This window comes from Rhinolophus sinicus, chromosome 1, assembly GCF_057876585.1.
Source record: "Rhinolophus sinicus isolate RSI-liver-muscle chromosome 1, RSI-T2T, whole genome shotgun sequence".
NCBI classification, from domain to species: Eukaryota; Metazoa; Chordata; class Mammalia; order Chiroptera; family Rhinolophidae; genus Rhinolophus; species Rhinolophus sinicus.
In genome coordinates this window covers 125,936,282-125,963,541 of record NC_142501.1, presented here as the reverse complement: position 1 = coordinate 125,963,541, position 27,260 = coordinate 125,936,282, and the positions used below count along the sequence as shown (strand labels likewise).

Sequence of the window (27,260 nt, the reverse complement as noted above, 5' to 3'; positions counted from 1 at the left end):
AACAAAATTTAATTTTTAAAAAGCATTTCTGACTTGCCTTATCAGAAATTCTGCCTGAAGCCTAAATAAATACAAAAAAGAAAAGGAGATCTGGTCAAGATGACATTTTAGGATTATTTCTACACCCATGAGTCTATTCTTACAATTTTTTGAAATCTAAAATAATATTAAATCAACTGTTTAGCTGTTGTGCTGTTTATTTACATATTTATTTGTATTATATATTTGTTCACTTACCAAGTATTTATTGGACCCTATTTTATGTGTTAAGCGTATAAACAAAGAAAATTTAACAGGTAGACTTTTTAAAAACATTTTCTTCAAATTGTAACTGACACTGTGACAGATAAGTCGAGATAAAGAACTTACAGACTTTTAAACTGTTTAATTCAGATAGAAACACATTTAATTACATGATAAAAACAGTGTGACTTACATGAATTGGATCCAGAATTTTGACTGCTGCTTTTTGGCCATTTTTCTTATTCAACACTTTAAATACTTTCCCATAAGTTCCTTTGCCAATTGTTTCAGTGATTTCCCAGGTATCAGAAGGATCCGGAAAGTTATCAAAGATGATTGTTTTTCCAATTAGTGGAAGCATCTCAAAAGTTTAAATCACTAGAGAGAAAAAGTACAGTTTCATCATCTACATTTGATTGGAAATATTAAATGGCACACATAAACACATGGGAAATTATCTAATATTTTCACTGATATGATGGAAAGTATACATCCATAACCAAATGTACTCAGGTCATAGAAAATTTTAGTTTTAATTCTTTTTGCAAACAGATTAATATGAGTTTAATAAGGCTTTGTAAGCAGGGCTTCATTTCTATGTTTAATATAGTCCCACATTAATTACTATTAATTCTTTTCAGATTAAAATAAGAGGTACATATTTAAATCATTTTGATTTACTGCTTTATACACAAGTATGAAAGAATTTTATTTTATTTTTTGAAAGAATTTTAGAATGAAGCTTAGAGATGATAAATTTAACTTCTTCATCAAAGCAAATTACACACTTTAAGTGATCATATCTTATATCACTTCACTATGTAAACCCCAATAATAGGTCCTTCCCCATTGCTTTCAGGGTGAAATTTCTCTAACATAACCTACCAAGTCCTTTAAAACATGGCTCTTGCTTAATTTCCCAGACTCCTACCTTCACACTTCTCTTATACACTATAATCCAGCCACTAGGGATCCTTCGGGACATTTTTTCTTGCTTGAAATCTTAATATACACTATTCCTTCCCACCTGCACCCATGGTTCCTTTGCTAAATTCTAACTGCATCTTGTCTTCGAGGTCTTAGCTTAGATGTCACTTCCTCAAAATGTGATCCCTCTCCACTCCATTTGGGTTGCATGACTCACCTCTGTTCTCCAACAGCACTCTGTACCTACCTTTATCTGATAATGCTATATGCCCAGCACCTGGCACAGGGCTGAAATAATTAGAGAATATGGCCCACGAGGTCAAGTGACTTTAAAAAGGAGGGAGATTTTATACACAATCTGAGATGAGATCCCAGGTTTCTGATTTCTATGTAATGTGTTTAACCTTCCATGCTCTCCCTTTATTACACTCAGTCATTTATAGGAAATTACAAAAAAAAAAAAAGTGGAAAGAGCTCTTAACACTTTAGCCCATGAAATTCACCTTCAACCTCATCCAAATCATCAACCCATTGATTCCTCATTTTCTTTATCACCCCTCTGCAGCCTTCATTCCCTCTTCATTTTCTTCTCCCTCAGCATAAATTCTACAGCTTGAATAACTATGACTTCCTTGCAAACAACCTCAACACTGTTCCTCTCTTTCTTCACCATAATCTCCAGGGGTGAAAAAAACAAAACACTAAAAACAAAAAAACCAACTCTGGTTAAACACTATATCTTCTTACTTTTGCCTATATTTGGAGAAAACCAAACAACCATGTTGACTAGTTTCACTTTAAATTTAGGATTTAAAAACCCTACAATTAGACCATCAAAAAACTGTACTTCCATAGTTTGTATATTCCCTTCTCTCTGGAGTAACTATTTCACAGTGACCTCTCTCAATATTTTTCCTCCTCAAATTGTTCCCTTTTGTTGTTCATCCCCTCCCACAAAACTTCCCAACTGATGCCCTCAGATGAATTTTAAACAAATGAAAGCAATAATACACTCGTTAATCTTCTCATCTTGAAAACTACAAACCAATGTGCTTCAAGCACAGTAAGTTCATTCCTATCACCGGTAATTGCTGTTTGGCCTCAATTATTCTTTTTCTTCAGTTTATTCTCAGCCTTCAGATCTCCGCTCAAACATCAGTTTCACGGAACAGGCCTCACCTGACCACCCCATGTAAGGTTAGCTCTCCTCACATCTTAGGATGTAAGCTACAAAGGATACAGATTGTTGTGCGGGACGGCCTGCGGGGTCTCTGGTCCCGCTCCCCATACAAGAACACAGGATATGGTGAGGCCAAAAAGGAACACCCACGGAGCCATAGGTAGGGGAGTCATACAACTATATTCTCTCTGGCGGCACTATACTCTCACTGGAGGCTGGATCCACACTGTCCGCAAACCGCCATCCACACTTGCCAGCCCAGCCGCCATCTTCTTGCTAGCCCCCATTCTTTCTCTCTCTTCCTCTCCTCTCAAACCGCCATCTTTCTTCTCACTTCTCCTAGCGTAGCCACAGCAGTTATATTAGTGGCCAATGGCTCACTGGTTACAGCTGACGGCCAACTAGCCACAGCTGATGGCCATGCAATCACAGTTGGCCATTTACTACCTGAGCCAGCACCTGTCTATGTGAGGCCGAGAGCCTGGAAACTACTTTCTGGGGCTCCGCCCCCACACTCCACCCCTACAGGCTCTCGCCTCACAATCTACGCGACAAGCGTCTTCCGCGAGGGGACCTGTGCGAGGAGCCTGGGGGTGAATGCAATATCCTGGACACAGCCAGGCTCTCTGGGCACAGCCAGGGTTTCTCAGGGCACCACCAGTTCTTCTGGGCACGGCCAGACTTCCTGGACTTCTTAGGGTACCACCTGTCTTCCCGGACACAGCCAGGGTTTCTTAGGGCACCACCAGTACTCCTGGGCACAGCCAGACTTCCTGGACTTCTTAGGGTACCACTAGTTTCCCCGGGCACAGCTAGGATTTCTCAGGGCACTGCCACTTTCTCTGGGAACAGCCACACTTCCTGGACACAGCCAGGGCTTTCAGGGCACTGCCACTCTCTCTGGGAACAGCCCGACTTCCTGGGCACAGCCAGGGTACCTTCAGGGCTCAGCCAAACTTCCTGGACACAGCCAGGTCTCTCAGGGCACTGCCACTCTCTCTGGGAACAGCCCGACTTCCTGGGCACAGCCAGGGTATCTCAGGGCTCAGCCAGACTTCCTGGACTCAGCCAGGGCTCTCAGGGCACTGCCACTCTCTCTGTGCCTCTCGGGGTACCCTGCTGGAACAACAGCGACTCACAATCAAGGTGCTTACATATTCTCAATGGCGGCCAGTCAAGAAACAAAAGCAAATATCCCCCAGTTCCACTAACAACAATTCCCAAACAAACAGTCAAGCGGTCCATTAAATTAGGGATGGAAGGCAATTCCCCATAGTCCATAGTCATTCACCAGGGCTGTCCTGGGGGTGAGGGACGACCTTGACCTCACCCTCATCTCCCATGGAGGACTCAGCAAGCGTTACCTCCTGGGACTACAAGTCCTGCATCCGGGCTGCCTGAGCAGGAACTTCCCCGGCCCACAGGGCTGCAATGACCTTCGCTTTCTCCAGCCTGTGCTGGTTGGGGAACCGTCCACATCTTTCCACCTCTCCACGGGGCTCCATCTCTCCAGCAGCTGCATGGCTTTTCCTGTGCTGGTGGGAGAACTGTCCACGTCCTCCCACCCCTCCACGGGGGTCCAGCTCTCCGGCAGCTGCTCCTCCTGGTCTTCCTGAGACTGAGTGTCCATACACACAAACTGCTCCACCGTCCTTCGGGGAGCTTTGGCCGGCACCATACCCTGCTCGCTGCGCCATTTGTCGTGCGGGGGATCCTGCCGACTACGCCATGTGTCGTGCGGGACGGCCTGCGGGGTCTCTGGTCCCGCTCCCCATACAAGAACACAGGATATGGTGAGGCCAAAAAGGAACACCCACGGAGCCATAGGTAGGGGAGTCATACCACTATATTCTCTCTGGCGGCACTATACTCTCACTGGAGGCTGGATCCACACTGTCCGCAAACCGCCATCCACACTTGCCAGCCCAGCCGCCATCTTCTTGCTAGCCCCCATTCTTTCTCTCTCTTCCTCTCCTCTCAAACCGCCATCTTTCTTCTCACTTCTCCTAGCGTAGCCACAGCAGTTATATTAGTGGCCAATGGCTCACTGGTTACAGCTGACGGCCAACTAGCCACAGCTGATGGCCATGCAATCACAGTTGGCCATTTACTACCTGAGCCAGCACCTGTCTATGTGAGGCCGAGAGCCTGGAAACTACTCTCTGGGGCTCCGCCCCCACACAGATTATGTTACTTTTACTACTGTATCTACAATTCTCAAAACAATGTTGTCAATCAGTAAATGTCGACCAAGTGGGCAAATGTTAATTTGTTTATTTGTTAATTCTGACAGCAGAGACCTTATCTATCTTGTTCACTTCCAAATCTAATAATGCCTAATTCTCTGCCTGGCTCGTAGATGTTAACTATATAGCTGCTGAATAAATGAATCAATATGCTTCTTCAAAAAAAGTGTTTTAAAAAATGTGAGAGAAGTACGCATTAGAGAGAGCTGAAAAGAATTGAAAAATCTAAATAAAATAAGGATCATATTCTGATTCATTATATATAAGGGCACATCATCTAGTAAACGGCTATGAATGCCTGCTAAAACTTACATCACTACATAAAACAAACTTATGAATAGTTCTTAATCTTTATGAAATTTGTGCCTTTGATCTGAAATGCAAAGGAATAAGTAGGAGATAATCAGTAATAATTATCCACTTTAGTGATTTCATAATCAGTGACAAGATAACTACTTCTTACATCTACTTCAGTCATGCGAGTAAGCATTTATGCCACCCATAGAACATAAAAGTTAGACCAAAAGACCAACTTAAATCTTGTTAAATGCCTGAAATAGCAGTTTTCAACCATGAAAAATATTCATTATATAGAATGCTGCCTTTCAAGCAGTAATGTTATTAAACACAATTTTAATTTCTATATTAACTATTAGGAATTAACTATTTGTCTTTACATACAGGCATAAAAATTCAGTTAAAAAATAACTGAATACCAAATGTGTGCAAACCATTTTAGAGTTTTAAGGACACAAAATTAGGCAACTCATGGACAGCTAAGTAAATATGAAACTAATATTTACTAATAATATTATATGAAAAGTAATAGATATTAGAAATATGCATAAAATGCTACGGTAACCCAGCTGAAGACACAATTAATTCTGAAGTGATCATGAAAAGATACAGAATATAAGCAATATCACAGCTGGACATTAACCTTGAGCAGGAGTTTGTTTAAAATACAATTTCTACCTTAACAGTTCTCAATCACACCAATATGACAGTGCAGTTAGATTATAAAACAATAATCAAAGAATGACAAAAGCATAGGCATTTTGGAAAGAGTTACCTGGTCATATCCCATTAAAAACAAACAAACCTCCCATCAACTAGGTAAAATGAAACCTAAAATGACTTCCTCAAAATCAAACATTAAAGAATTTCAAGAATTAAAACAGAAGCAAGTCTCCTGACTCCTAAACTATACTTTCTCCACTACACAGATGTTTATTCTTTAAAAATAAACTGTCACAGTTAATAAAAAAACTAATTATTTAATGACTACATTAAACTGCATTCTACATGTTAATAAATACTCATATTTTTTCTAGCCCTTTAACACTCAGAATAAAAAATAGTTCTCAAGTTCATAAAACTAAAACACATAATTGAGTTCTTATATAATCATGTAAGCTAAAAAATTATTTTTGACATATATTTACTGTATTTTGATATATGTATTTACCATAATTCTCAAAAGGTACTTACAAAGCTACATTTAAAAAATGAAGAATCATATTTTTAATTGATTTATTATTTTTGCTGTTTTTTTTTTTAATGACAGAAAAAAGACAATAGAATGAAAAAAGTATCTTACTTCAGGATCTTAACATTCATCTCAACAATTATGTTGACTGCTTTTGTAAACCTGCACTTAATTCTTCTTTAATAAAATAACCAAACTGCATTAAAGTTCATTCTAAAACACAGCAGGGGATGTGTATCTCCCATTGGGCTGTCTCTTCCCTCTGCCAGATATCAACACGACCTAATGCCCCACTTCCTTCAAGTCTTACATCAGCCATCACCTTCTTAGTAAGTCCTATCCTGACCATCTTATTTAAAATTTCATTCTGCCCTCCACCCTGTCCTGCCTTCCAACTCCTGGTCAACCTTAACCTGCTCTATTTTCATAGCACTTGTTACTTATTACCACATCACTTCCTGTTTATTATATTTTATTATTTTTCTATGCTACTAGAATGTAAACTCCATGAGGACTGAAATTTTTATCCAGATTGTTCACTGATATATCCCAAAGACTGGCACAGAAGAGGAACTCTATAAGTATTTGTTGAATATTGGCTATAAATGAATATAACAGTAAACAAAAAATTTTCAGATGGTTTTACCAATGAATTCTATCAAATATTTAAGAAATAATGCCATCTTATGTATACATTTCCTTTCAGAGAATAGAGATAGAGGAACAATTGAGGGAATCTACACAGAGATAGAAATTATAAACAATAACCAAACAGAAATTCTGGATATAAAAAATAAAATAACTGAATTGAGAAATTCCCTAGTGGGGTTCAAAAGCAGATTTAGCTAGGTAGAAGAAAATCAATGAAATTGAAGACGAATCATTTAAAATTATCCAGACTGAGGAGCAAAAAGAAGAAAGAATGAAGAAAAGTAAATGGAGCCTGAGGTAAGGGGATACCATAAAGAGGACCAATATAAGCATTATAAGAGTCCTAGAAGAAGAAGAAAGCTGTCAAAAGACAAAGACAAAGAAGAAACCTTGAAAGTAACAAGAAAAGCGACTTGTCATTTACAAGAGATCTTCAATAAGATTTCTCAGCAGAAACATGTAAGCCAGAAGGCAGTGTGATAATATATTTAATATGCAGGAAAAAAAATTGTCACCTGAAATTTTGTATCTGGCAAAACTATCCTTCAAAAATGAGGGAGAAATTAATACATTCCCAAATAAGCAAAAGTTGAGGGAGTTAATTACCACTAGATTTGTCTTACAAGAAGTGCTAAAGAGAATCCTTTAGGTTGAAATGAAAGGATGCTAGACATTGTATAATGATAAAAGGATCAATTCACCAAGACAATATAACAATTATAAATATATGCACAAAACATCAGAGCTCCAAAAAGATGAATCCAACATTGACAGAATTGAAGGGAGAAACAAACAGTTCTGTAACAATAGTAGGAGACTTCAACACCCCACCTTCAATAATGGATAGAACAATGAGACAGAGATCAATAAGGAAATATAGGACTTAAACAACACTGTAGAGCAAATTGATCTAATAGACATACACAGAACACTCCACCCAATAGCAGCAGAATACACAATTTTTCTCAACTTTACATGAAACATTCTCCAGGATAGGCCACATGTTAGGCCACAGAACAAGTCTAAATAAATTTTAAAAGACTGAAAACTTATAAAGTTTAATTTCCAATAAAAGTGGAATGAAGCTAAAAATCAACAGCAGAAGGAATAAACAACGAATGAGCCTATAAGAAATTATAAGGAAAATTAGAAAATATCTTAAAACAAATGGAAATGAAAATGCAACATAGCAACACTTATGGGATGCAGCAAAGGCAGTGCTCAGAGGCAAATTTATAACTGTGAAAGCATACGTTAAAAAAGAAGAAAAATCTCAAATCAACGACCTAACTTCACACCTTAACTAGAATTAGAATGAGAGGAACAAATTATATCTGAAGGTAGTACAAGAAAATGTATAATAAAGATTAGAGCAGAGATAAATAAAATACAGAACAGAGAAACGATAGAAAAAAATCAACAAAACCAATAGTTGGTTCTTCAAAGAGATAAACAAAATTGAGAAACCTTTGATAGGCTGACTAAGGAAAAAAGGGAGAAGACACAAATAACTAAAACCAGAAGTGAAAGAAGGGACATTACCAGTGATTTAGCAGAAATAAAAATGATTATAAAAAAATACTATGAACAACTGTTTGCCAACATAATGAATAAGCTAGATGAAATGGACAAATTCTTAGAAACACACAACTTAACAAGACTGAATCATATAGAAATAAAAAAATCCAAATAAATCTATATCTAGTAAGGAAATTGAATCAATAATCAAAAACCTCTCAACAACAATAAAAGTAGCCCAGGACAGATGGCTTCACTGGTGAGGCTACCAAACATTTAAAGAAAAATTAACACCAATCCTTCTCAAACTCTTCCAAAATATTTAAGAGAAGGGAACACTTTCTAACTAATTCTATGAGGCCAGAAAAAGACACTGCAAGAAAAGAAAACAGCAGACCAATATCTCTATAAACATTGATATGAAAATCCTCAAAAAAATACCAGGACACCGAATTGAACAGCGTATTACAATTTTAAAAGACACAAATAAATCGAAGACATCCCATGTATTGCAAAGGGTGATATTGTTAAGATGTTAAAACCATGCAAAGTGGTCTATAGATTCAATGTAATCCCTATCAAAATCCCAATGAGATCTTTTGCAGAAACAGGAATTTTTTTAAATAGGACAGCTGCTGTGATAACTGGGACAGCAGGTCCTCAAAACAAACAAACAAACAAACAAAAACACAAAACAAACAAACAAAAAAAACCCATAGAATTACCATATGATCCAGCAATTTTACTTCTGGGTATATATCCAAAAGAACTGAAAGCAGGGTCTCAAGAGGTATTTTCACATTGATGTCCATATCAGTATTATTCACAATAGCTAAAATGTGGAAGAACCCAACATATCCATCAATGGATGAATGGATAAATAAATGGTTCCTTAAAAAATTAAGAATAGAATTACCATATGACCCAGCAATTCCTCTTCTGGGTATCTACCCCCAAATTTTGAAAACATTTATCCACAATGATATATGTACCCCCTCTGTTCACTGCAGCATTATTCATGGTGGTCAAGAAGTGTCCTTCGATAGATGATTGGATAAAGAAGAGGTGGTACATATACACAATGGAATATTTCTCAGCCATAAGAAAAGATGAAAATTTGCGATGACATGGATGGATCTTGAGAACATAATGCTAAGTGAAATAAGTCAGAAAAAGTTGAGAACCATATGACTTCACTCATACGTGTTGTATAAAACTGAAAGCAACAAACCCAACAAAACAAACAAACAAATAAAAACTCATAGGCACAAACAACAGTTTAGCAGTTACCAGAGGGGAAGGGGTGAGGTAGAAAAGGGTAAAGAGGGTTGAATATATGATTACGGAAGATTTGACTTTGAGTGGTGAAAGCACAATGCAAGATACAGATGATGTATTACAGAAGTGTACACTTGAAACCTATATATTTTTATTAACCAATGTCACCTCAATACATTTAATAAAAAATAAAAATAAATTTAAAGAAGAAAAATATGTATACATACAATGGAATATTATTCAGTCTTAAAAGGGAAGAAAATTCTAACATACTACAACATGGATGAGTCTAGAAGAAATTATGCTAAGTGAAGTAAGTCAATCACAAAAGGGCAGGCACTGTATGATTCCACTTTATATATACCGGTAGTACCTACAATAGTCAAACTCAGAGTCAGAAAGTAGAATCATGGTTGAAAGAGGAATGGGAATAATTGCTAAATGAGTAGTTTCAATTTGGGAAGATAAAGTTCTGGAGATGGATGATAATATTCATTGTACAACAATATGTATGTACTTAATGCACTAAACTGCACATTTAAAAATGGTTAAAAGGGTAAATTGTATGTAATGTATATTTTGCCACAATAAAAATATTACTCAGAAAGCAGGACAGGAACACAAAGTCACAAAAAATCTGAAAGCCAAGTTGAAAGACATAGAAAGAAGATTGGAATGATCTGCTTGCTCTCAGATCCATGAATGACCTTCCACGTCCTGAATCTCAATGGCTGAGATTTCAAAACTGTGTTTCCCACACTCCTTGTCCACTGGCTTCCTGCCCTGCTAGATTCTGTCAAGGAGAGTCCCAGGCAGGAGACTGGATAGGAGGAAGGAGAGACCAGGATGTGTCTTCTCTGCTTTCTCTGGATTTTGTGGTGCGTCCATCAGTAGCTATATATCTTCCATGTTCCCTATTCCTATAGGGAAGGGCCTGCCCTGGTTCTAGATAGTCTCAGCTTCTGTGTTCTGGTAAGATTATCTCCTTACTGTATTCCTATAGCCCAAGAAGGAATAATGGTTTTCTGTTTTTTGTGTTTTTGTTTTGTTTTCTTTTGTTTTTTTTGTATTTCTTTTAGATTGTCCCACTACCCTGTTTGGCTTTCAGATATCCTAAAATATTTGTAACTTATTCCCTGTATGTTTTAGTCTCTTTGGGCTACTATAACAAAAATATCATAAGCTGGGTGGCTTATAAACAACAAACATTTATTTCTCATAGTTATAGAGGCTGAGAAATCCAAGATCATGGTGCTGGCAGATTTGACATATTCTGGAGGGCCCACTTTCTAGGGCCCACTATCTTTTTACTGTAATTTCACTTGATGGAAGGGATAAACCAGCTCTCTGAGGTCTCTTTAATATGGGTACTAATCCTTATGATCTAATCACTTTTGTAAGGATAGAGTACTCATGACCTAAGCACTTTTCAAAGGCCCCACCTTCCAACATTATCACTGAAAGTTAGGATTTCAACATGTGAATTTGGAGGGGAGACACAACCCACAACCCTTCAGACCATAGCACTGTATTAAATCCCCGCTGTTGAATTACCTGGCATTAACTCTATTTTCATGACTGATTCAGTCTAACAGACATCTAATCAGAGTTTGAGAAGGAGAGAATAGAGAAAAAGCAATTCAATATTGCTGGGAGTTTTCCCAAATAGGTGAAAGGTATGAGCACACAAACTTAGAAAGTTCAAGTATGGTAACTAAAAAGAAATCCAGTTAGATGCACCACAATGAAACTATAGAACACCAAGGACAATGATAAGTATCCCAGTGTATAAGTTTTTAAAAATTTATCTTTTAGTTGTTGATTTCTAAATTTTAAAAACTTGTACAATGAGATACTTTAAAAGGAACTATTAAACAATGTAAGAGTCAAAGAGAAATCATAACAACAATTTAAAAATAAACTTAAAAAATAATAATTTCAACATCCACAAATCAATCAATGTGATATACCACACTAACAAAGGAAAAATAAAAATTATCTGATTATCTACATAGATGCAGAAAACACATTTGACAAAATTAAACATCCATTTATGAGAAAAGCTCTCAACAAAATGGGTACAGAGGAAACATAAAAACATAATAAAGCCCATATATTATAATTCTACATCTAACATCATGCTCAACAGTGAAAAGCTGAGTTTTTCCTCAAAAATCAGGAAGATAGGGATACCCACTCTCACCACTTTTATTCAGCACAGTATTAGAATTCCTAGAACATTACATGAGAAAACCCTAAAGAGTCCACCAAAAACTATTAAAACTAATAAATGAATTCAGTAAAGTTGCAGGATACACAATCAATACACAGAAATCTGTTGCATTTCTATTCACTAATAACAAACTATCAAAAAGACAAATTAAGAAAATAATCACATATAAAATTGTATAAAAAATACCTAGAAATAAATTTAACAATAAAGGTGAAAGACCTATACACTGAAAACTATAAGACATTGATAAAAGAAATTGAAGAAGACACAAATAAATGGAAAGACATTCTGTGCTCATGGATTGGAAGAACTAATATTGTTCCATTCTACCCAAAGCAATCTACAGATTTAATGCAATCCCTATAATATTCCAATGCCCGTCTTCACAGAAATAGAATAAACAGCCCTAAAATTTGTATGGAACCACAAAAGACCCCAAATAAACCAAAACAACCTTGAGAAAGAAGAATAAACCTGGAGGCCTCACATTCCCTTATTTCAATTATATTACAAAGCTATAATAATCAAAACAGTGTGGTATTGGCTTAAAAACAGGCACACAGATCAATGAAGCAGAATAGAGCCCAGAAGTAAACCCACACATATATGGTCAATTGAATTACAACAAAGGAGCCAAGAAAATACAATGGGAAAAGGACAGGCTCTTCAATAAATGGTGTTGGGCAAACTGGACAGCCACAGGCAAAGGTATGAAACTGGACCACTTTTACATAATACATAAAAATTAACTCAAAATGTATTAAAGACTTGAATATAAGACCTGAAACCATAAAACTCCTAGAAGAAAACACAGTTAGTAAGCTCCTTGACATTGGTCTTGACAAAGAATTATTGGTTATGACACCAAAAACATATGCAACAAAAGAAAAGTAAACAAAAGGAACTACATCAAACTAAAAACCTTCTGCACAGCAAAGGAAACCACCAATAAAAAGAAAAGGCAACCTACTGAGTGGGTGACAATATTTGCAAAATCATATATCTTATAAGGGGTTAATATCCAAAATATATAAAGAACTCACACAATTCAATAGCAACAAACAAACAAACAAACTTCAAACAATTTGATTAAAAAATGGGCAGGGGTTCTGAATAGACATTTTTCCAAAGAAGATATACAGATGGCCAATGAATACATGAAAAAATGCCCAACATCACTAATCATCAGGGTGATGATGCAAATCAAAACCACAGTGAGATATCACCTCACACCTATTAGAATGGTTATTATCAAGAAGATAAGAAATAACAAGTGTTGGAGAGATGTGGAGAAAAGGGAACCTTTGTGCACTATTGGTGGGAATGTATATTCGTGCAGCCACTACAGAAAACAATATGGAGGTTTCTCAAAACATTAAAAATTGAACTACCATAAGATCCAACATTTCCATTTCTGGGTATTTATTCAAAGAAAATAAAAACACTAACTCAAATAGATATATGTACCCCCATGTTCATTGCAGCATTATTTACAATAGCCAAGATATGGAAAAAAATCCAAGTGTTCATCAAAGGATGAGTGGATAAAGAAAATGTAAGATATAGATATACATATTAAAATTATATAGACATATACATATAATAGAATATTATTTGACCATGAAAAAGAATAAAATCTTGCTACCTGTGACAACCTGGATGAATCTTGAGGGCATTATACTAAGTGAAATACGTCAGACAGAAAAAGACAAATGCCACATGATCTCACTTATATGTAGAATCTAAAACAAAACAAAAGGAACAAGCTCATTGATACACAGAACAGATTAAGGAAAACGGCAGGGGAGAGGGTGCAAAATGGGTGAAGGGTGTCAAAAGAGATACAAACTTCCAGTTATCAAATAAATAAGTCACGGGGATGTAATGTACAGCATGGCAACTATACTTAATAAATACTGTATTACATATTTTAAAGTTGCTAAGAGAGTAGATCTTAAAAGTTCTCATCACAAAAACTAGAAATTCTGTAACTATGTATGCTGATGGATGTGAGTTAGACTTACTGTGGTGATCATTTCACAATAAATACAAATATCAAATCATTATGTTGTACACCTAAATGTATGTTAATTATACCTCAATTTAGAAATTAATAATGAAAATACTATTTATCAAAATGTGTGGGATGCAGTTAAAGTAGTATATAGAGGAAAACATATAGCCTCCAATTTTATATTAGAAAGAAAGAAAGGCTCAAAATTATATAATTACAGAATAAAACAGAAGTGTGTAGAAAAAGATACTACCCAAAGCAATCTACAGATTCAATGCAATCTCTATTAAAATTCCAATGCTAGTTTTCACAGAAATAGGACATGCAACCCTAAAATTTAAAAAGAAGACATTATAAAATATAAGACAGATTAAGAGAATTGATAAATATAATAGTTTTTTAATGATAATTTTTTAAAATAGACAAACTCCTGTCAAGATTGATCAAGAAAAAAGCAGAGAAGTTAAAGGTGAGCAACGTTAAGCATGAAGAGACTTACAAATTATAGCCAAAACTAAAATGATCGTTAAAGATATAATCTTATATCAATCAATATAAAAACTGAGATTAAATGGGCAACTTCTTAGAAATAATAACAGAAGGAAAAATTTAAAAGAAAAGTGATTTTCTCAGAATGTTTGCATTAATGGGCTTTCATATTCCTAAAACTTATTTCTTAACTCATATAATTTCTAAGGAGAGTACATAAATTACTACCAGAAAATCACTCTCTCCAAGTATCTCACAATACTATAGATGTAATGACCAAATTTATCAGTGGAAGAGACTAGAAACCCAATTTAGGGATAACCACTTCATAAATGAACATGAGCACATTTTCTAATATAACACAATTGTTAATCAGCTTAATTGTTAACTTTTCCAAAATATATTCAGAGATCACTATTTCAATAAAAATTCAATTTCCCCAGGATACAGTACACAGTAAAAAAGCAGCAGATGGCTTTACTCAAAACCAAGCAATATTTGAATATAGTGATTCTCACTTTTAAAAACATTCATCATATATTTTTTGTAGAATATTATTCGAAGATCCTTCCCTTTACACACCCACAGACGTGCCAAGCTGCTTAAACTGCATCACGTAAGGTTTACATTAGATTCAAAAGGAGATCCTGCCTATGATGGAAGAGAGATACTGTAATGTCAGCAGGTTGGCTATAGAACTTGTCTCATTCCACGGAGCAACCAGAATAATCTCAAAACAGAAATCAGATCACGTTATTTTCCGGATAAAAATCCTTCAAAATCCACATTCTTACCGTGTCCTCCAAACTTGGAACGATCTGGCCCTGTCTGACCTCCCTAAACTCATCCTATGTTCTTCACCACTCATGTGACTTCAGCCTCAACCCCCTTCTGATTGGTCTTAGAACACTGTAACTTCTTTTCTGCTGCAGGACTTCCTGATGTCCTTGCCTACGTTTTCCCCAATCCTCTGCTCGTCTTGAACTTCACTCATAGTACATAGTCACACAGCATCAGGATCACATACAGTTACTACACCCACCAATGAACTACCCCCAATTTTAATTTATTATATAGATCATTCTTCTGGTGTGATTATGAAAGTAGTAAAATAAAGCCTTCCTGGTTAAAAGAAGCCTATAAAAAGTGAGTCTGCCATATAAAACAATCTTCCAGAGACACAGGCTGAATTACTAAACAAGTTTTGGCTATCTCCACAGAACTTTAAAACACAGACTCACAGAAATCTCTGGTCTAGTTTAATTATAGACTAGATGAACTGGACACATGTACCTTCCAGCTTTTCAATAACAGACAATAACACATGATTTAAAACAGACCTTGACAAGTTATATGTACAGTCTGTTTTGAAAAAGCCATAGCCAATCTTTTGTTCCCTTCAATTTACTTAAAAATGTTTTATAAAAGGAGGAAAAAAGTCAACTTCTGTATTTCTACACATGTATTCTTTCTACAACTCATTTTTTCATTTTGTAATTATAGGGATAAAAGTACTCGCTTAAAATAAATGCTAGAACTGAAAGAAAGGCTATCATTTCCTAGAAATTTTCTCCATATTTAAAAAGTGGCATTAGTGAGAACCCAAAAATCTTGAAGTCTTCAGAACACTATAAGCTTCAATGTCCACAACTGTAAAATTTAGTAATAGTGCATATCTGAACTAATTCCAAGTTGATATAAGTATCAAATGAGTTTTAGGAGGAAATGCTTTGTAAATTGTAATATAGGATTACTCTCCTTTTTTTAAAGATGAAAGTTGGGTTATAATTTTGGCCACAGAATTACCTGTATCCCTTACTAATTTGGTTATACAAATTAGTAAGGCTATTTCTGAGTCAGAAACCACAAACTGAAATGTCTACAAGGGCAAGGAAAGTAAAATACACAAGTGAAGCAGGTCTGGATGAAATAAAAGCAGGGAATGGAAGCACTGTGACACAGCGGAGAGTGGATGTCCCACCCAAAGTGGGCGATCACATCTGGGTTTCAGTGCTGGCAGTCAAAGCCCTGCTTTCCCTGGTCCTCTTGTTTTTCAGGAGAAGACAGGACTTTGGGAATTCATGTAAAATTTACTCATTTTAAAACATAGGTAAATAATTTAAAAGTATTTAATTAAAGTACTGAGCTGACCCAAATAAATATATATGAAAGCCAAATTCAGCCTTTATGCTATCTGCCTATGACTTCTACATGAGGTTTTGTGTTCTTTGTCAAGAAATGGCCAACAAACTAGACTTACCAGGGTGATCACTTGGTAAGCCATATAAATGTCTAATTTCTATGTTGTACACCTGAAACTAATATAATATTGTATGTCAACTATAATTGAAACTTTTTAAAATAAACAAGAACAACAAAAAAAACTATCCACATGGTACAATGACCTCAGATATCAAGAAAAATGATTAACAGTTGATATGTAGCATTTTCTATTTGCTACATGCCAGGAATCTACTGTGGTTATAGTTTTACATGCATTGTTATTTAATACTCATAAGAAACCTTTCAGCAAGATATTACTGTAACCCCCATTTTCAGAAAAAAAAAATGAGGCTTAGAGAGAGTGTTTAAAGTCATAATTCTGGTAAATGGTAGAGTCAAGAAACAAACCAGGTCAAAGTTCATGGTAGAAATTTGGTGTTCAATGATCTGTGATTTCAGTTAAAGGAGTAATACTTCCCAACTTGAGGTTCCTGACTCCCCACGCATCTCCAAAGTGATAAGGGGGTCTTCTGTGAATTAGTTTGAAAGCCTAATGGAAATCTCCTATTTACGCTCTAATTGAATAACTGAGTTTGTTCCCTATTACCAAGGAAAGGGAATTCATTTGTTAGACACAATCTCTCAAATTAATCAACCCAGGAAAAAAAACTTGTTTAAAAAAAAGGGGATCCTTGTTTTTTAAAAAAAGTTGGAAATGTCTAGTTTCAAGTACTGACATTGCAGAAATTATTAAAATGATAAAATATTTTACATTAAACTTCATATAATTTACACTTATATAGCCTAAAGTATATTTGCACTTTCAAATATTTGTTTATCAAACTATTAGTAGTAACAAATGGATCTTCACACATTTTTAATTTGACAGACAAAAGTTATTTTTCAAAGAATATTTGCACACAAAAAAACTTAGGCTCATAAAGATACAGTTGAAAAAGGAAGTGCAGGATGATGCTATCCCATTATATGATGTGACCAAAATCTCTGCTACTAGGTATACTAAGCTGATCATCAAATTAAATGTTTTACTTTCCATTATTTTTTGTTACCAACAATAATAAAAAAAGGACTAAGACGAATGAGAGTAATTTTTCACATGCTAGACATCACATCAATATATTCATAAAGAACAAGTTATCTTTGAAAGCTAATACATCTCAATTTTCCCATTTTAAAACAATTATCTTTGATAATGTAATAAAAATCAATATGGCATGAATAACACACACCCTCATTTATCTGTCAAAACTTGGCACTTAGGCTCTGGCAAATCCAGAAAACGTGTCAACTTTATCACTTACCTTTAGCAAAGCTTGAAAGTAATGTATAGTAATGCTCAGATAGCAAGACAGTAAGTGTCCAGGCGGCAGCTGTAATCTGGGCCTGTAACACACAACAAAAAAGTCATGGTGTTACAGGGATAAGCATTCAGGATCTGGGGAAAGTAATTAGAAGTTGAACTTAGAAATATTAAGGCAGTATGGCTAGACTATAATGTATTCCTCAGTTTCAGCATTTTTACACAACAGGGAACACAAAGCACCTTATTTCCTGTGCCTGTATAAAACAACTCTAAAGATGTGATAGTTATACTATATCAATGTGAATTACAAACATGTTTAACAGGCATTAAGAGCACCCATGCAATCACCAAGAAAACTGGAGACAACAACAAAACCCATGAGGATTTTTAGGGTTTTCAAAAGTTTTTTTATTTTATTTTAGTGCCATTCAAAAGGCTTAAGTTCAATTTCCATCCTAATAATAACAGAAGTTTTAAATTTATGACTTAAATTTTAAAAAAATTATCGTAGGAAAATTATAGCAAGGTGCAAATAGAAACTACTGGGGCACAGAACAGGGCTGTTGGAAAGCAAATTGAAATGACATCCTTTCTGGAAGGATTTCTCTATCCCACAATTATGATCACAATGATCTTGTTAGCTCTTTCTCCTTAAAAATAAAACTTTACAGATGTCTTTGGAGTTGCAGGTACCCCAGCTCCACCAACCTGCTCCTAGAGAAATTACCCCTGAACAGTTCCCTTGGGTGGAATCGGCGAGGCGCGGGCCACAGTTTCTCCCTGATGCGCGACGCGGCGGAGACGAGGTGCGCTCTCCCCTCACTTTTTTCACGTCCCCTTCACGTTCCCACTCTAGTTGTCCGGGGGGCCCGGGGCGGGCGCAGTGGCCTCGGGCTCTGGGAGACCCGCGCGCGCCCCTCTCCCCCTAGGGCCGGGGAAGCGGCGCCGCCTCCCGCGCCGCGTAGGCCGGGCTCCCTCCCACCGCCTTCCTTGGGACCCCGGCGCGGCCCTGACCGGTACTTGGGCCGGCAGCCGTGCGCCTCCCGATTCCTTTCCGGGGGCGCTGTTGGCCGGCGCTCCCTGGCGGGGCGGGACAGAGCGCCCGAGGGGGCGGCAGCCGGCCCGGGGGTGGGACGGGACTCCTGCCAGGGGCGAGCCGCAGGTTGGCAGGAGGAGTAGACCGGGGCCACCTGTCCGGGCTCTGGGGAGTATTCTGCCTTCCGCCCGGGCGCGCCGCCGCCCCGGAGGCGAGGGGCTTCCCCCGGCTCAGGCCGCGCCTCCCTGGTCTGGCGCCCCGGGGATGGCGAGCACGGCGCCCTGTTTGGAGTGCCCCCAGATCCCTGACATCGACAGGCCCAGTGTCCTAGAGCAAATTCACCTCCTTTTAATGCGCCGTGTCTACCCTCCAAGAACTTCTCAAGCTACGTGGGGCTCGTGCCACGGAAATACCATCTTGTAGCGGGCAGGCTCTGAGGCTGGAAATAAATATCGGTTTTAGACCCAAGAGGGAGAGTGACTAATGAGATAGCCCCCAAATACCTGTTCACGTTAGCAGTTTAAGGAAGTTGGAACTCAGGCTGAAGTCAAGGCAGAAACTTCTGCCTTCAGGAGCACGCCTGCTAATTATTAACCCCCTGCCTGGTCCCCTGGAGTGGGTGGGAGTCCTGTCCTCTGTCTCCTGACAAACAGGGCTCACTGGATGGGTGCATCCTGGCCAGATTCCCCTAAACAGCCTCAAGGGACATTTTGGGCATAGATCTGCCTTCCTCCCCTTCAAAAGGTGACGACCACAATCAAAATGTTGTTTGAGTCTGCTAATAATCTAAATGGTTCTGTCACTCATGATGTCTAAATAAGAATTCTAGAAGAGACCAGAGGTCTAGTCTTAATCAATTTATCTGTCTTAAGAAAAAACATGATTCGAATAAATATCAAAAAGGAGTTCAAGCGTATTCTAGATGCTTCCTCATAGAATACCTTCGAAATCTAGAAATTGAACAGTGGATTTTTTTCAGAATACTGTTTATATCATCTGGTATACGCTATCTCAGAGTATTAAGACTATCATATCAATACTAACATTTTATAAATAGATTCAAATTTCAACTTATTTCTTTAAAAAAACAAAAATCAATATATCAAATATGTAACAGAAGAATTAATAAAGAGTAATCAAGTGGCCACACAAAAAATAAAGTACGGTAACAATACCAATTAAAATACAATGAAAAAAATGATTTCATTCACAACAGCAACAAAGAACACGAAATAACTAGGAATAATAAAAAATGAGAAATGTGGGAAGATCTGAAAAAGGAAAAGGCAGGAATATTGAGAAAATGTTTATAAAATATTTTAATTAAAAAAAATTTAAATACAGAATTACTAACTCCCAAATTAAGAGACAAAAGTATTCTAGCATTCACCTGAGAAACTATACAAGCTAGAATAGCTTAGATCAGTGGTTCTCAGACTGTGGTCTGGGGGCATCTGGGGTCCCAGAAACGCTTTCAAGAGATTCATAGGATCAAAATTGTTTTCATAATAATGTTGACTTTTTTTCACTCCAATTCTTTCACAATAATATGTGATATCACAACAGACTGAATGCACAAGCAGATGTGTCTTCTGTTATGCCAGACATTCAGGATATTTGCAAAAATATAAAACAATGCCATTTGTCCCCCTAGATTTCTTTTGAAATCTATAGTTATTTTTTCATTTTAAAACGTTATTTGTGTAATGAATTTTCTAGTGTTTTAAAATTAATTTTAAAATAAATTTTAATTTCTCAGTTTTAATTTCTAATATGGTAAATATTAAATATAAATACATATAACACATAAACAAAAGCTCTTTTGTGTCCTCAATGATTTTTAAAAGTGTCTAATGAACAAAACATTTGAGAACCTTTTGATTACATGAAAATAAAAATCATATTAAACTGTAACAATTAAGAATATGGCCTAACACATGAATATATTAGTACGTCCAATCCAATCAGCCTAAAACCATCAAGGACAAAACCTCTAATCCCACAGTCAGATTTACCCACTCATTGCAACGTGAAGACGGCCGCCAAGAAGAACCATGAGGTTGTGTTTTGATAGGCTCAAAGCAGAACAGAGCTGGTAGTAAATGCGTCAACATGAGGCTAGGACCCAGAAATGACACTAGAGTCCTGTTTCCTTGGATAAATGTGGAATGTTGTGTTCAGAAATACCTTATCTGAAGCTCTGCACCTGAGTTATAAATCAAAACCACTTCTCCATAGCAAAGTGAGTTAGAACCTCCATGAAGAATGGGATGTTTTGTTCTTACTGATATGATTTCAAAAATCAAATTTTCTGATAGTCTATGATATTAGACAACAAAATTTTCTAATGAGTAAGAAAGCGGTAGTCACTCAAAGAAGATGGCGGTTGTGATGGATTTACAGCTGCAGAGTGCCCTTGGAAGAAATATGGTTCCCTATTCATCTTGCAGCTGGCTCTACCAGCCTGATGAATAGCCAGGTGAGTTTTACTTTATTGATATGAGCTATTTTTTTTTTTTCTTTCTCAAAACCCTCCCCCAAAACAACAACAAAAAGAACTGATTAAGTAGTCCAAAAGCACTTGCTAACATATATAAGAAGTTAACATATGATACAAAGCCATAAAATGCAATATAGGAAGATAAAATTTGTTCAGTAAATAATTTTAGGACTATTGGTTAACTTTTAGAAAATATGTAATTAGATCCTTGTGTCATATTATTCACAAGATAAATATCACAAGGATTAAAAAGTTGTTTAGAAAATCAAACCAAAAGTTTAGATCAAATTGAAATTAATATCTATCAGATATCTGGATGGGAAAATATTTTATGTTTAAAAGCAATTATGTAGGAAAATAATTGCTAAATTTAAGTCAAAAATTTGGTATGTTCCTTAAAAACATCAGCCCAAACAAACAAAAAACAACAAACATGGAAAGGGAAACAGTACTCTGAGAGAAATAGGTATAACAAGTCAAATATGATTCATAACTTTAATCCATAAAAAAAGCATTGAAATTGATAAGAAAAATATCAGAACATTAATGGACAAAGGACAACATATAGAGATGATATATGCTACAAAAGAGTTGTCTATGGGAGCAGAAAGGAGAAAGCAGATAATTCTATGTAGGCCTGGGTTAAAGGGTTGAATAAGGACAACGAGAAGAGGGTGTTCATCAGGGAAGACTTCTCAGAGGAGATGTTTGGTTTGAGGCATAAGGATGCAGAGGAGTTCACTAGGTAGATGGGAAAGAAAGTCAGATCAGACAGACAGAGCAGTATGTGCAGAAATAGATGCTGTAATATGGCTGGAGAGGTATGGGAAATAAAGCTACAAGATGGGTGAGCTTGGTCAACAAGCTCCACATACCAGATGGAAGAGTATAGATGTATTTGATCATGGGAAGTTATTTTAGAATATTTGGTAGTGAATACCACAATCTGATAGCAGAAACAAAGAGAAAAAGGTGACTTTGAGAGCTACTAAGGATTTTTGATGGTCAGATTTGCAAACTGAATGTGGAAAAGAGGCAAAGGAATTGAGAATGCCTGAGATTTTTGCCTTGGGTGTAATGACACAGAAAAGGAACCTTATTGTTGTTAGTGGTAGACTCCACTTTATCTTGCCTCCTCTAGAGATCTATTTTTGATGAAGGAATACCTTTATAAGCATGCTTGGACACACAAACTATCACCACCGCCATCACCGCCACCACCACTCCAAGGCGTGTGCTTGAATGATAACAAATGGTTGGGACGCAGACTTGGGAAAGTTGGATTTGGCCATTTGAGGGCTTTGTTTTGCTGAGTAGAATTGAAAAGTTTGGGGATGAAGACTCTGGGGATGGAACTGAGAGGCCCAGGAGCCATTTGATTATGTTTTGCTAGAGAAGGAGGGTATGGAACCATCTTCCCTATCTCTCCATGAAGCCATCAGTAGACACTACCAGAGGGATGGTGTGGGATGGAGATAAGATGAAGTGTTAGTCTGACCTCAGTGTGACTCAAATAGACCCAATCCTATTCTGGTTAAACGAACAACTTAGAGAACTGTGGTCCCAGAGACTGAACAGAAATACAGTGAGAGATGTGGGTTTTGGACAGAAACAATGAATTGTAAATTTTACATATTGAGTTTGAAGTGCAAATGATTTGGCAAGAGATACAGCTTTTCAAGAATGTTCAAAGTCTCTCTGTTAGAATAGGTTCATATCTGCTGATAGCCCAAGAAAGGGCAGAGTTTGCTTTTCCTTTGTCTTCTATATCACGTTGTTCTGCTCATAAGCTCTTTATATTGGTTTAATTCTCTGCCTTCTCACAACGTATTTTTTTCTACAGTTATTTTTTCCTGTATTTTCCCCCATCTTATCAGGAGATGCTCATCTTCTCTGTCAGAGGTTTGGGGGAGTTAATCACACACACATTTTCAATTCACTTTTAACAAATTGGAAATGACACACAAGGAACTAAGGCTCAAAGTAGAATGTGATCTGTTAAATCAAAACTGAAGGATAAGCCCAGGTTTCTTAACCTCTCACTCTGGTTTTAAACCATCTATCCAGTGCTGAGCAAAGAGGTTCAGAGAAAGCAGAGAACTGAAAAGACCTGCCAGAAGCAGACCCACCTTGTAAGCTAACACCACCTTGTAAATGAGCCCAGCGGTACTGCTGCAAAGACCCAGCAAAGCAAGCAAGGGGAGTAACAGTGCTCAGTCCTGCTTTCTGAGCCTCAAAAGCCCCAACTGTCAATATTTGTATGTGAACTGCAGCCCAACAAAATCACTTCTCAAATGTATCCTTATCCCTGTTTTACTTGTTTTGCTATTTAGACTTTCACCTTCCTAGAATGATCCAATGTTTTCCTTAGTTTTGCCTCTACTTGCCCTCTCAACTTTATAAGTTAAATCATTGGATATATCACTCAAGCCCTTTGTGGGAAGACTCCTTGCATTGATAGGACACATACATGGTGACTCTCAGGCAAGAAAATGTAGTAAAAAACGAAATACAGTAAATGCACTTTTTCAAGAGCATGATCTCATTTTATATGTACAACACTCCTCTTTAATGACATACCTGTAAAATGGGTGTCTATTTACGACTAAGCAAATTGAAGCACAGACTCAATAATGACTTCTCAAAGGCCACAATCTTATTAATCATCTCTTTAAGACAAATTTCAAAAGCTACCACCTCTGTAAATGCTCAGAGTTTGATCCTCACAGATGTGGTAAGATTAATTAAAGTCATGCTGTTTTGAATGATCTTTACCAGCTTCCCAGTGATGGTCCAGGAATGGTCTTAGGTAGATCTCAGTGTCTTGAGACTTTCTTGGGACATCTCTTTTGCTCTTCTATCCAAACTGAAAAGCCACTCTCCTCTATACTTACTAAATTGTTAAAATCTTAGTGGTGATAAACTTGATTGTTCCTTTTCTCCGGAAGAACCTTTACCAAAATGAGTCTGAGGGATACAGTAGGCACCTTTTAAGACTACCATTCCTCCACTCTTTATTCATTACTCAGTAATATTTACTGAGTGCTTTTGCATACATATTCAAAGCATTGAATTTGAAATCCATCTCTGCCATATATGCCTGCAAAATGTTTGCAGAATTGCCTTCTATATGAGCTGACCCTCCATAGCTAACTGGAAGATAATTAATATATGACTAATATAAATGACACTCAGATAGTTGAGATGCACACGTTCTTTCACTACTAACCTTATTTAAATCCTCTAACATTGTTTGAATTTTTTACTTATTAGAAACAGTGGCCCATGTGTTTTCTTGATCATTGTTTTAGGCACTTTTGTCTGGTTGCTGCTTTCACTGTCAATTTCCCAGCTTTGAGGACTTGTAAACATGCACACCAACATGCTTCTAGTTCAAGTACATCAAAACTGTCATTTTAATTGCATCTATTCAGGCAAAAGGAGTCCAAGATTTGACTTACATAGTTGTTCATAAAATATTCCACATTTTAAGATCTCACTAGTGTCACCTACTTCACTTTCCTCTACGAATTTTGAACTTTCTCCATTGCTTTGCATTATGGTGTATGGGAGGGAGGAGCTATATAATATCACTATGTAAAAAAAAATAGATACAAATTGTCATAGTCTTTACTGTTAAGATTATACTAATGGACCTCCAATGCAGTGTCTATGGCAAATAATTAGACATCCTTATGCTAATGGTATGAAATCCTACTTGTAAAGGATCAGTACATAGAAAGATAATTAAGAAAATAAGTTATTTTTTTATTTCATTCATTCAGAAATATGAATCAAAAGCTTCCTGCATGCCAGTTGTATTCTATGCTAGGTGGAGTATATACGTGAGTCAAAAAAAGGTCAAAAATCACTGCCCTTATGGAGATTGTGTTCTAGTTCTGGAGACAAAATAAATCAATAAATAAAATGAATTTCATTTTAGATAGTGATAAACATGAAAAGAAAAAGAGCAGGTAAGGTAGATAAACTGTGTGTGTGTGGTGGGGGTCGGTGGAGGCTGTAATCTTAAGTAGCGTGGGGAGGGCAGGGCCAACTGAGAAGGTGGCACTTGGTCCTGTGAGTGAGACTCCGAGACTTAAGCTGGTGGCTGGAGCATATGGAGCACTGAAGTTCTTTTGACACCATTGAGAAAGGCTGTCTTCTCTGAAGCATCCTGATTTCCAGGGGTTCCACCCTTACTCTTCACTCCTGTCAGAAGAGGTGTGGCCATCGTGTGTTTACCTTCAGTCGAAGACTGTCCCAAGCATTTAGTAATTTAAAATGTTGTGAGCACTTGTAATGAATGAAAGAAGCACCAGAAGAAAGAGCTAAGAGCTGGAAGTTCACTGACAGCAATTCTGAGATCATGCCAAATCATTTACGTCAATTTCCAACCCGCTGCTTTTGATGACTGCTTCCCACCACACGCCTCTGTGACTCTCTCAGGCAATTTGACATTTGCCCTGAGGACTACTTCTGTTGCGAAGCTGTGATTCCTAGTGTTTGTTTCTTGAGTTCCACACATCAAAGTTTCTCTTACTGTTCATTTTAACCAGTTTTCATTCATATACACGCAGGCACAAAGTTGGTAGAGGAGAGACGAAAAACACAGTATAGCTTCCTCTTGTGGCTAACTGGAATGACTCCTCCTAGGCTGAAAAATGTAAGAGGTCATTTGGGAATTAACCCTATATTTGAAGTCCTTTCTTTCCTGGCGTTGGTTGGGAAGGAAGAGAGAACATCAACCAGGCACTGAACTGCTCTGATACAATAACTATGTGTGTGTATGTAATATAAAATATGATATTATATAAATATAAATATAGTTATAAATATAAATATACACACATACAGAGGGTACCAAAAAATGTATACACATTTTAAGAAAGGAAAACACTGTATTAATATATACCGATAACAAAAGTTAAGTCACGTTTGACGTCTGCAATTACAAGAGGTGCTCAAAGCGGTTACCATCAGTGTCCAGACACTTCTGATTACAGCGAACTCCTGCTTGAGCAACATTAACCAAAGGGTTAACATCTCTTAAAATTTGTATACTTTTTTTGACAACAATTTCATAAACTTAAATATATATATATATATTTCACGAACTTGTTGCAATACTGTTGCTAACCTTTTCTGATATCAGAGGGATTGTTCATTATGAATTTGTACCAACTGGACAAACAGTTAACCGAGTTCACTGTTTGGAAGTGCTGAAAAGACTGTGTAAAGACAAAAACTATCTGAACTTTTCACCAACAATTCATGGCTCTTGCATCATGACAATGCACCAGCTCACACGACACTGTCTGTGAGGGAGTTTTGAGCCAGTAAACAAATAACTGTATTGGAACACCCTCCCTACTCACCTGATCTGGCCCCAATGACTTCTTTACCCAAAGATAAAAGAAATATTGGAAGGAAGACATTTTGATGACATTCAGGACATCAAGGGTAATACAACCACAGCTCTGATGGCCATTCCAGAAAAAGAGTTCCAAAATTGCTTTGAAGGGTGGACTAGGCACTGGTGTTGGTGCATAGTACTCCCAAGGGGAGTACTTCAAAGGTGACCTTAGTGATATTCAACAATGAGGTATTATTAGCACTTTTTCTAGAATGAGTTCACGAACCTAATTGTCTGGCCTCATATTATGTAGTATTTCATGCGTACTCAACTTTTGGATATTTTGAGTATTAGAGACAAAAGGGGGAAGAGAAAGAAAGGAGAGATAGAAAAATCAACGAAAAAAATATGTTTTTGTCTATCCTACTCCAGAGCAGCCTCCTTTAACACAATGGGAAGGGGTTGGAGGGACTGCATAATTGTCATTTAATGACCGTGAAATAGAGTTTTTAGGCAAACATGGTTCAGGGTGAACTTCTCCTGGTTAGCGACATAA

At 36.9% G+C, this 27,260-nt stretch overlaps 1 protein-coding gene across 3 annotated transcripts in view; it reads right to left on the bottom strand.

The window, feature by feature from the left end:
* The window catches only part of MYO3A (myosin IIIA), a 219,313-nt gene extending 200,297 nt beyond the window's left edge, over positions 1–19,016 (bottom strand). For 2 of the 3 annotated variants that reach the window (XM_074324949.2, XM_074324951.2), the window contains exons 1-3: positions 18,524–19,016; positions 17,814–17,895; positions 437–621 (exon numbers count right to left, since the gene is read on the bottom strand). In XM_074324949.2, the coding sequence (XP_074181050.1) occupies positions 437–604 (168 nt within the window). In that variant the 5' untranslated portion in view covers positions 605–621; positions 17,814–17,895; positions 18,524–19,016. The remainder of the gene's footprint in view (positions 1–436; positions 622–17,813; positions 17,896–18,523) is intronic. The other variant, XM_074324950.2, reaches the window with a different exon arrangement.
* Positions 19,017–27,260: the final 8,244 nt, after the last annotated feature.